This window comes from Limulus polyphemus, unplaced genomic scaffold (assembly GCF_000517525.1).
Source record: "Limulus polyphemus unplaced genomic scaffold, Limulus_polyphemus-2.1.2 Scaffold1412, whole genome shotgun sequence".
In the NCBI taxonomy this organism is placed as follows: domain Eukaryota; kingdom Metazoa; phylum Arthropoda; class Merostomata; order Xiphosura; family Limulidae; genus Limulus; species Limulus polyphemus.
Window position 1 is genome coordinate 247,633 of NW_013667022.1, and position 11,605 is coordinate 259,237.

Below are 11,605 nucleotides of genomic sequence, written 5' to 3' on the forward strand. Positions count from 1 at the left end.
TATATCTAGTAAATACTAGAGCATTCGCCAAAGTACAGGATAGTTCTAGAAACGTGGCGTCACAGTAGTCATGTGACTCGTTGACACAACATAACTATGATTACATGTACATTTGTGCACTCATACTCTATACCATAAAGAGGTATATATGAATAAAAGGAATAAAAACTTTAACTTAATACCTTTCCATCATCAGCATACACAAAAATATTCCTTGTGGTTCCATCTTTAACAAAAGTTATTTGCATAGCATTAGCATGGTCGACCTTCATTGGACAAAAGACAGCATTAAGCTCCGAAACCTTCATCACTAGTTTAGGTTCTTTGTTCTGAGAAAATAAAAACAAAGCCGTCACACATATATATTCGTCAATGAATTAGCAGATACATAAATATACAATCTTGATGATACAAGACTTAAAATACCATAAATTAAATAACAAATATTAATAATTTATTTATTAGTTGTGTAGAATCCACATCATTATAGTTCATTTAAATTTGTGTTCACAATAAGAATGTTCTTGTTAAGAATACTGCTAATGTGATCCAAGAATATTGTTTCTTGGATCACATTAGTATTTACCAGATGCTTTCTCAGCTGAAATGAAGATAGGACACAGATAGCCTATTATATAACTTTATGCTTAACAACAAACAAATATTCTGGGGGAGGGGATGCAAAAATATTTCAAAAATATTGAAAAGAAAATAAACTCACCTCAAAATTGGACATCAGTCTTACGGAGCTAACAGTGTATTCAACTAGCCAGAAATTCAATATTTGAACATTATTGCCTCATCCCTGAATTATTTCTTTATGGTTTATATTTTTATTAATATAAAATTTATTTTAACAATTTACATGAACTAGTGATATACCTTTGGCTTGAAGGACTGACTGGAGGTATGTGGATTAAAATGGATGGGAACTACTGACTTATAAAATACTTTTTGTTGAGAAAAATTCGTTGATTATAAAAAACTTTAAATTGCTCAGAATATAACTAATGAAATTAACATAAATTCCTAGGTGTTTCAAAATAACTTAATTAAAATATCAAAATAATTTGTATATACACCGTATCCTAGAGAAATAATAAAAAGTAACTCCATTTTCTAGTTCACCACAATACTTCGAAGTCATAAATTAACTTCTGCTCAATGACTTCATTATAAACCTACAAATAATAAGAAAATGAGAGTCAAATAAATACAAAGATAAAATCTTACTTCCTTCACATAATATCTGAGGCTGTCATCAGATTCATTTAGAACAAATTTACGTAGATGAAACTTTTCATTTTCTTTCCCACGCTTCCAGAGATACCCTTCCATAAAACCCTTCAAATAAATTGGTTTTTCTGGCAAAATAAACTCTTGCCTTAAATACTTAGCTTGTATCCATTGTTCTTTCAAAACTCTGATAAAAAATAAAATAAAATATTGATTGATGAAATAACTATTAAGACTAAATATTCAAAAGCACAAAATAAAACAATAATTTATGTATCAAATAAAAAATCCTTCTATTGTATTACTTTTTATTATCAACTTCAAAGTTTAACTTGATAATACTGTACGAAGCTATGGCATGTTTTTTGTAAGTTGTTTCTTGTGAAAACTTGTAAATGTTTTTTTTCTCTGTAGTTTAAGTAGTTATATATAATTCTTTGTAATCATGCATTGCAATTTTGGCCCAGAGATGTCACCACAGGTGCTTCGGATTGATATACAATCATTAACCAATAATTTTTCTGGAACATATGGGCTAAGGCAATAAACCATATGCATGTTGATTCAATTGTGAAATAGTCAAACAGGATTATAAGGTGCTTATTGAAGTTCTTTATTGTTTCATGTTGATAAATCTGGAAAGTGGCATTAACACAGAATGAAATGATGATATTACTGTATTAGAGAAATTGTGCTAAATGCAAACTAGCTTTACATGAGCCGAGGTTTCCTCTGATTGTAGGTGTCATTCAGGCCCTTATATCACTTATATCAACGAGCAATATCTTAGTTAAGTATAATTATTCAGTACCAATATAAATGAAAACAGTTTAAAAACAGATATATTAGGTTTTCAAACTAAACAATACATGTATTAAAAATGAAAAGATTTTGTTTTTGTGCTGATGAAAAATGAAAACTTTCTAGAAAGTATAATTTTGGTCTCCAAGACTCTGATATACAGAAAATACAATTTGATTTCTACATCAATATCCTCTAATTCAAATAGTATATTTTGTTATGACATACTACAGAGTGATATATTGAAATATATTGTAATAATCAATGGGGAAGATGTCCCCTGAATTTTGTTTCTTTTTTTCTAAAGAACACCCTTATGCTTACCCCAGCTACAGAAACCATCCTGGCCCCTTTGAAACCAAAGTTATGCCATTGCATGTAATCACTTTTAGGAACTTGAAAGAACAAATAGCCTTTAAAATTTTGAAACAGCTAAATGCACATAAGAAAAATAAAGTGTTCCTACAATACTAACTTGTAAGAAATGTTAAGTATAGTAGGTCTGCCATCACGTTATTAAGGAAACAAAATATTCTAAATACACCACATAAACACCGTAATGTGTAGGAACAAAAATTATAACTAAAAACAGGCCTAGCTAAAGTAATTTCCATTAAATATACAGAAAGGCCATCGGTTAATTTTTCTAGATCTGACATTTACTTTGAAAGATATAATAAAATGTCTGCCAAGTGTTCAGAAACATCTATATAAATAACAACATTTAGATTTTTTAGTTCACATCCTCACCGCTTTATATAGTAACAGTTAACATTTTCTTAAGAATCTGGCAAGCTACACAGCATAACGATATACAGAGATAATTTATAAAGCTTCAATACGGATAAGCTTCTTTTTGATGAAGTCTGCAAAAAACAAACAGTGTACAACCAAATAATAAGCAGTGAATAGTTCACATATATCTTTAAATTTTTATTTGAATTCAAAAATAATTACTCATATCAATACAATGGTTTGGGTTCATTCATAGATGGGGCTTAATTCACATTAAAGTTCATCCCCTTGAACACAGGTTAAAGGTCAAGGTCTTGAAAGGCTGAGTGCAGTTAATTCTATCTTGAAATGAATTTTCTTCAGCAACGTATACTAATTAACTAAATCAATATAAATTTTTTTGCTGTAAATGCAACAAATTTATTAAATGGTGAATATTTCTGAACAAAGTTCTAATGGCCAGAAGTCACTCAGTAAGTGCAAAATATACAGTACGAGAACATATTCATTGTAACAAATAATTACAGATTTGTGAAACAGTTATAACCACTTTCAGTTTTTTTTCATTGGCTTTCAATCTTCTTCTCAACCTTAATCCACAGCTACAAATACTTATGCACTTATCATGAGACTCATATAATTAGGCCTATTCTTACAGTCATTCGCATCAGTAAAAAAAAGTAAATCTCACTTTTTGGTCAAATTAGCAGCTTTCTATGACACATTGTGGTTGTTGACTGCCTGGATCCAGGTCAAATTCAGCAACACTTTGATCCAGAACATGCACCATTTTGCTTTCCTGAATAAAACATTTTTTGGATGAGCATACCCTCACAACTGCCTCACCCAGAAGGCAACCACCTTCAGCACTCATAGAACTTTACCACGTTCTACAGTTTTACTTTTTCAAAAGTCTCGCTCAAACAAATTCCTAAAAGTTGGCAGCTCTGTTGGCAGTTAGATAAGTTTATTATTCTCAAGCTTCCTTAACTTCTTAGTAAATACACATGTGGCTGAGATAAGTTCAAGTCACATCAGGTATGAATATATAAAATCAAACCCAAAGAATAGAAACAATAAATTAGCTTAGTATTCACTAACATGATTGTACCTTTCTTACTCATTTTCTACTCAAAGTTCGTAAATAATCTGAAAATGTTTTACCTGAAAAATAGATAAATGTTAAGAAAACCTGGAAAAGAACTTTTACCAGCATAAAACTGGTAAAATGCATCTCATTAAATACTTTTAGACTTGGTGCATTATAGAAATGTAAGAATAAATGGTATTACTGGAAAAGTAATAAAAACTGTATTGTCTTAGCATTTATATAAAATTAAAAAACATTTAGAAATGGGTAAAAAAATATACATACAAAATATTTCTAAAACTACAAATAAACATTTCCATAATTGTCTAAAAATATTTAAGAATTTAACCCATTAACTGCTGCAGGAGCATCTCAGTTGCCGTTTTCTGACTCACAAATAAAACTGAGTTGTCATCAATCATAATAAAATGGTAATTATCGTCATCCGCATATAGTTATAGTTATATATGTGCGACTGACGGATATTTCCGTCATTCGCAGCTGAGCCATAGAACTTCCATGACGGAAATATCCATCATCTGCAGTTAATGGGTTAATATTTTTTACTCTATAGGAAATTACTTTATGGTTGAAAAACAAATGTATTATTTAACTCAAGAGATTGTCTACCCTTATGGATCAATATTTTCTATTAATACAACAGTTGCAGCTATCAAAACTGGATCAATTATGATAACTATATGAAGGAATGAATTGATTACAAAATACAATATAAAATAAAATAAAACTACTTTCTCATTTTAAATAAACTAACTACAAGCCAGTGATACTGATAACTTTAACAATGTGTAGTGTTTGCTTGCTCTGATCAAGTTCCTTTTTTTCCTGTACCCTTGAGATTGATCTTTCTTTAAGTAAAAAAATAATAATTTGTAACATTTTTCTGAGATCTACCACATAAAAATACGATAGTTGTAGAAAATTTAACATTTTTCTTTCTAAAAATGTACTTTCTTCACTACAGAACTCTATTATGTCACACCACCGCCAAATGTTTTTGACCATGCAGAAAGCTCCAAATTAAACTCCCATCCCTAGCTGTATTAATGTATAATGCATCAGTCTATGAATCAGTCAGCATTAGACTATAACCCTCTACCAATAGGAGGGCAACAGATCCCCCCTGCATAGTAGTTCCCCCATTACACAGTGTGTATTACCAATAGCCCATTCTTGATGAAGCAAAAGAAACATACCAGAAGTGTTGAGGAAAAGCAAGTGCTTTCCTGTCTTTTGATGTAAGAAAGAAATGACAGTGGAATTGTCTGAATGGAAGATATATATAAACAGACAAGACAGAAGATGATGGAAAGCTCATTCAGCAGCCAACATTTCAAGAACATTGATATGGAAAGACCACTCTTCTGAAGATCAGATGTCCAAAATCATACTCCACCTACACAGAGAAGCATATGTGAACAGATGCAAGTCCTGGAGAGGTAAAGGAAGAGAGATGACCAGAGTCTGTGTTGGACCGTATAAGCCACAATGGCAGCAAAATATGGAGAGGGAGATAGAGAGATACACACACAAGAGAAAACAGTGGATCACTGGACATACTCCATTAATCAGCTCAATGTTCAGTTCACTGAAGAGTTCATATTATGGGCACATCCAAGAGGAACAAAGGACTTAAAGAGAAGCCAAAGTCCCCATAAGAGGCATAACTTTCTCACACAGGAAGAGAAGCAGACATAACATCTTTAGTAACCAGAAGCTCCATTTCTCAAAGATATATAAGAGAAGGCAGAGCCTGCCTGCAAATGAGTTTAATACGACTCCCAAATGTACCAGGTACTGGGTGGGGGTAAAGAAGACTCGAAGAGCTTGATCAGCCAACTCTAACGCGATGACTCCTGAAGGAGAAGACAGGTCACAGTTGAGAATGACTCTCTGAATGGAGCAAAAATAAGTCAGTCATCTACATAGTAGTGCAAATGTAGGCCCAAAAAATGCATCCTCCAAGCAATATGTCCTCAGGACCCAATAGAAAACATAGAGCTAGAGCCAGCCTGAAAGGAACAGCCCAGAATTGAAGAATATGACTATTGTGGAGGAAACAAAGAAGCTATTCAGTCAGTCAAATCAAGTTGTGAACAAATGCATCCACAGTACCAGGAGAGGAAACTACTGCACATAAAAGATGTATCACCCTCCTACTAGTGAAGTGTTATAGTCTAATGCTAACTGTACCAAAGACTGGCACAATTCACATTAATGCATGTAAGAGTGGGAGTTTCATTCAAACGCTCGGCACAATAACTTTTCAGCAATGCTGCAAGATAATAACTCTCAGTTACGCGGAGAGGTGAGTAGCATTTCTGAAAAAAATGCCCTATCCATTAAGATCTTAATGCCTTTTTATGACTTGTGCATTTTTCTGAAGTTAAGACAATAAATCTCTCTAGTAGGTACAACATTCTCTACAAAAAAAAAATTAACATATCTTCAAAGTACAAGTTTCTGAACATTTTCAATACAATAACAACTAGTTATCACTTTATAAAATGTCATCTAAAACATACACACAAGACCAGCTCATTAGCAATATTTCACATTTCTTACAACTACATGTAGGTGAAAGCTACCAAGAAACATCAAGTTAATTTTGATTATTTTAATTATATATATATATAATAGTCAAATGTATGTCTGTCTGTCATGAACTGTATCTCCTGAACACTTACTTGTAAAATAAAATTTTATGAAAATGTTTCTTTTCAAAAGTACATTACAGGAAAATTGTTCATTTTTTGCAATTGCTATAATTTTATATTGATATCAACAGTGATACATCAGTCTTGGTATGTACTACATGGACAATCTGAGAAAACTTATTAAGAACAAAAATGTTTCTTTTTCTGAGGGAATTTCATAAAAAAAAAAAGACTTTCTCTGTCAACTGAATTAAAGAAATATTTCAAAGATAGGAGCATGAACATAAAAAACACAGAAGAACGTGTTTGAGAATACATTTGTTGTTCTTCATTCATATATATATATATATTTTTTTTTTCATTTAGTACATGTGCGATTTTATTGAATCATGTTGATTAAATTTATTTGAATTGAATATCTCCCCTTTCACATTTCTTATAGAAATGACAACTGTCAAAAAAGCACTTACTTTGGTAGTGATCTTTTCTTGAACTCAGTAAAATTAAAAGGAAAGATGGCATCTAGTGGGAAAAAAATCCCCACTGCTTCTTAGTAAACACGACCGATCTATTGTGCTGGATGCAACCATTGCATCAAAACCCAAACATTTTTGCCAACAATACATTGTATTCAGTCTTCTTTGTTTACATTTTCCTTACTGAAATAACACAGTTGAGGTAATTTCTGTTGTACAATTTATATATACATACAAACAGAACCTGGTAAATATTATAAGAATATACTTGTATAAGTAAATAGATATATATATTAACAGGACAAAAGCACATCAGAGAAACTAAAACATGGGACTAACCAAAAGATCTTAGTACATAAGGTATTTAAAAGAAAAATAGGAATGCACTCTGATTCAATAAAAAAAAGCATTACTCACTGGACATCTGTAGGGCAAGGCCTCTTGTAACATAATGGAACGTGAACTTGATACTTTTCTTTAGCTTTATCATTACCCATGTCTTTCATCATTTGTACCTGTGCTAAATCCCAATTATCCATAAATACCGATTTCACTTTGCTGATGTGAGAACCCAGGTTCCGATGGCAAGCTGCACACTCAGTACAAATAAATATTCCAATGTTGTATGATGCCCATTTTGGACCTTCAAAGAGACATCAAAATCAAATATAATTATAAGGAAGCACAATATACAACTAGCCATATTTTAATATACTATTCTGAAAAAAAAAAAGAAAAAGAAAAAGGAAGCACTCAAAAATTTATGTTCCACTATTCAGTTCAATAAACATGTTGTATATGTGAACTTTTCTTAGATTCAAGCCGTATTAGTAAGATCATTGCATAACAAAAAACTTAAATTACTCTATTCACATATCAATATTTCTTCTTAATTTTACAACTAAAAATTTATCATTTTGTACAGATGCAAGTGTAATAATACACTTATTCTTATACACATAATTGGTAAAATTTATTATTTCTTTCACTATTGTGGGCATACATGTCTTTCATCTAGGCTAGTGCCATTGGAATTTAGATCTTTGTAACACCTAGAAAAAAAGGTATTCTCCTTCAAAGTTCTCAAAGTTTGCCAGTGTTAAGTTTGAGATAAGTAGTTAAATATAAAAGATGCGTCTTTTTTTGTTTTTTAAACCTGACACTGACAGTATTTTCTGTTTGTAAATGTGATAGGGAAGGAGTTGAAAGCAGTGGTTTCCTTTTAACTGCAAAATCTTCTGTAAAGCTATCAATTTAAACTTTGAGTCAGCTTAGTTAAATGTCACATGTAATACACAGATGCCATGATGCAGGAAACACATCTGTAATGATGTTTCACTTTGGTACAAAAGCTAACAAACACATTAAAGATGCTTCTTTTATTATGAAACTTGATATAAGACTTCTTTTTGTACAATAAAATGATGATACATTAAACTTGTCACGTCATATATCACATGAAGTGCTGATAAGTAGTTCTTGTTTTATTTATTACTTTTTAATTCTTATACTTATTACTTCATGTAAAGATTTTCAACTGATTTGATGATTTCATAGGTATTTTTTCTGACATCATTCATTAGCGAAGTTCCGTTGTTTCTTAGTCTGAAAGGATATCAAATATTGGGGATGCGATGTAAGAGGAACTACAAGAGCTTCACAGAGAGGGATACTGTCTCCATTTTGAAAATAATCAACACGTATTATATAATAGTTTAATATATTTGGAAGACAGATATAAAGGGTCTGAATTTAGCAGTATAACCCAAAATGTTGCATCTCATGGAAATAAGTGAGGTGAAGAAAATATAGCTGATACACAAGAACTATATTTGACAAAGATACTTTTTTTCACAGCTGTACATTAATATATGGAAATTATTAGTTCTTTCCAGATGCTTTTGTGATGCTAAAACTGTGTACAAAAATACTTGAATTAGAAATAACCAACAACTACAAAGTAAAAAGTAGATCCCACCATTATCAACATACATGTTCTTACATAAAAAGAGGTTATACATCCCAATGTTATAATTGTAACAAAGGAATAACCTCCACAAATATAACAATAAAAGTGTACATTATACTAGTACTCTCATATATATAAATACACTGTGTGCTTAATTACCCGATTGGTCAGACACTAATTAGAATAAAGTTAAGATTTAACAATAAGTTTAAACAAAACAAACTTTAAGAGTGAATTAGAAACCAGCTTTAACAATGGTTGATGGAAATAATATTTGTCACAAGTAGAATCACTATGACTGCAGCTGTACACATGCATTCCGTGAGGCCAAGTTGGTCAGTGAAGCCTAACTTAGATTTATTTTAACAATGATAATAGCAAGACCCTCAATTCCAGCACTATTTCACCATCTAAAATTACTCTTTGCTTTTGTATGTATATATATATCCTACATGTTCTTGGAAATGCATGTAACCTGTAACATCATCTTACACATACATAGCAACTCACCCCAGAACAACACACAGGAAACACATCCTGCCATACAGGTTAAAAACAGGAAGCTTTTTTATAGGAGTATTCCAAATTAACAGAAGTAAGGAATGTTCATGAAACTCACTAGTTTTATTTTACCCATACATACATGTAATATTCTGATTAATCTGCACAAATTAATTACCACACCCACAATAGCTCAAATGGTGGCACAACACTGTCAGTAATAATCTTAGTATTACCAGTAACCTTAACAAAAATATAACTTACAAATAATAACCGATCTAAGTAAGATTTTAGTTACCATGCATTTATCACTGTCATAACAACAATTTAATTTTTTATATTGGGTTAAGTAAACAATAAGTTAAATTGTTTAATATTATTGGGTCTATGGTAGGATTTAATGACAATAGTTATAAAAATATTGTGGCTTTTTTTCAACTTGCTGGAAACAAAATAGATATGAGATGCTATTTTTATGTCATTGATTTTGAATTTGAAATGTACAAATTAAGAGGAATGTTGGAAAACTAATCTTCAGTTTAACTTTTAAGTGAGCTTTTTTTTTCATTTTGGTATAATTTATACGTTCACCATGAGCCGCTTTCAACGTTGCACTGATGGCAGAGATAAGGTTAATTATAGTAAATGTAACTTAATTATACTATACTGTACTAATTCCACTGTTTTCCTTTACTAGCACAGGAACACCAACACTGTTACAATGCAACACTTAGTTATACAAAAGCTATACTTATCAGCCCTAGTAGTACAGTACTAGTAGGGCTAGTTAGTAATAGTAATACTACTAATACTAATAGCCATGTATCAATATTTATAATTATATTTCTAGTTCTAGCTACATTTGTTAACATTAATATAATAATGATAAAATAACTCACCCTCTGCACCACAGTCTGCACAGTATAAATGTTCAGGCAGTTTTAATAATTGGACCAAAGTCCTTCTGTTAATTTCTGCCATCACATATATTACTATTAGTATTATTAATAACTTTCCCTTTCAATTTTCTCTTGTGCGTTAGTCATTTTTCCATCAACACTTTTTCACCAACCAGTATCACGCCCTTGCACTCCGCACTATTTGTTTCTACAATACTGAGAACACGTTCCAGTAACTGAGTCAAAGTCTAATCCAGCGCCTTGAAACAGATGTCGGCTTCTCTACTTATGGCGTGCCACTCACGATGTATAATAATATTCATCTATATTATAATATTTACTTCGTATAAGATATTTAAATACAAAGCAGTGATACTTAGAATAATTTTGGTGGATAAAATAAAATATTTGTAATAGGAAACGACAGAATAGTAAATTATTAATAGTGTAATAAATATTGTTATATTTATTAATATTATCATAAATATAATTTTCCTATACCGTGAGGGGACAGTTCATATAAATATAATTTTCCTGTACCTCGAAAGGGCAGTTGAACGGAATGGGTACAGTTAGGTTAGGATACACAGAACTACTTTGAAAGGAGAAGTTAAAAGAACTGTGGTCCTGGATTTGTAGAAGCAGATGTGGTATTTTCAGATTGTGTGATTTACTTCTAGTAATCGGTTAGGAACCGCAGATTAATTGGAGATTTTCCAGAAAATGTTGTAAGGACTAAACCCTGAATTATCTTAACCTCGACTGAGTCTAAAACAAAGAAAGAGACTGGACACAAAAAGTATTACACAGTGAAACAACCTTTATTCAAACACAAATGTATTTTTACACCTTTAATGCAACGTGTTTAAAGAACTTGTATTTGTTTAAATCTTCAATATCTTTTTCTCCCATCTTGTTTCATTTTGAGAAAACGTGGTATTATATAGGGAAGACAACTATGTCAATCTTCTCAGGCTATAGTGACTGGTGGACACTCTCACTTGTAAAGGGCGAGCATGTTTGGTGTGACGGGGATTCGAACCCGCGATCCACAGATTGCGAGTCGAACACCCTAACCACCTGGCCATGCCGGGCCAATACATATTAGACTGTGCTTAGTCCCAAAGTTTTCACTCTCTTGGGGTTGATCTCTAGAGAACTAAAACACAGTGGATTTAAAGTATGATCCTCCCTTAACCTTAAAACCAATAATCTTTAAA

The 11,605-nt window shown here is 31.6% G+C and overlaps 1 protein-coding gene across 2 annotated transcripts in view; it reads right to left on the reverse strand.

Moving 5' to 3' along the window:
- Nucleotides 1-10,646, reverse strand: part of LOC106463455 (arf-GAP with dual PH domain-containing protein 1-like) — a 22,518-nt gene extending 11,872 nt beyond the window's left edge. Inside the window, exons 1-4 of one of the 2 annotated variants that reach the window (XM_013923485.2) lie at nt 10,386-10,646; nt 7,434-7,659; nt 1,234-1,423; nt 183-329 (exon numbers count right to left, since the gene is read on the reverse strand). In XM_013923485.2, the coding sequence (XP_013778939.1) occupies nt 183-329; nt 1,234-1,423; nt 7,434-7,659; nt 10,386-10,467 (645 nt within the window). In that variant the 5' untranslated portion in view covers nt 10,468-10,646. The remainder of the gene's footprint in view (nt 1-182; nt 330-1,233; nt 1,424-7,433; nt 7,660-10,385) is intronic. The other variant, XM_013923484.2, reaches the window with a different exon arrangement.
- Nucleotides 10,647-11,605: the final 959 nt, after the last annotated feature.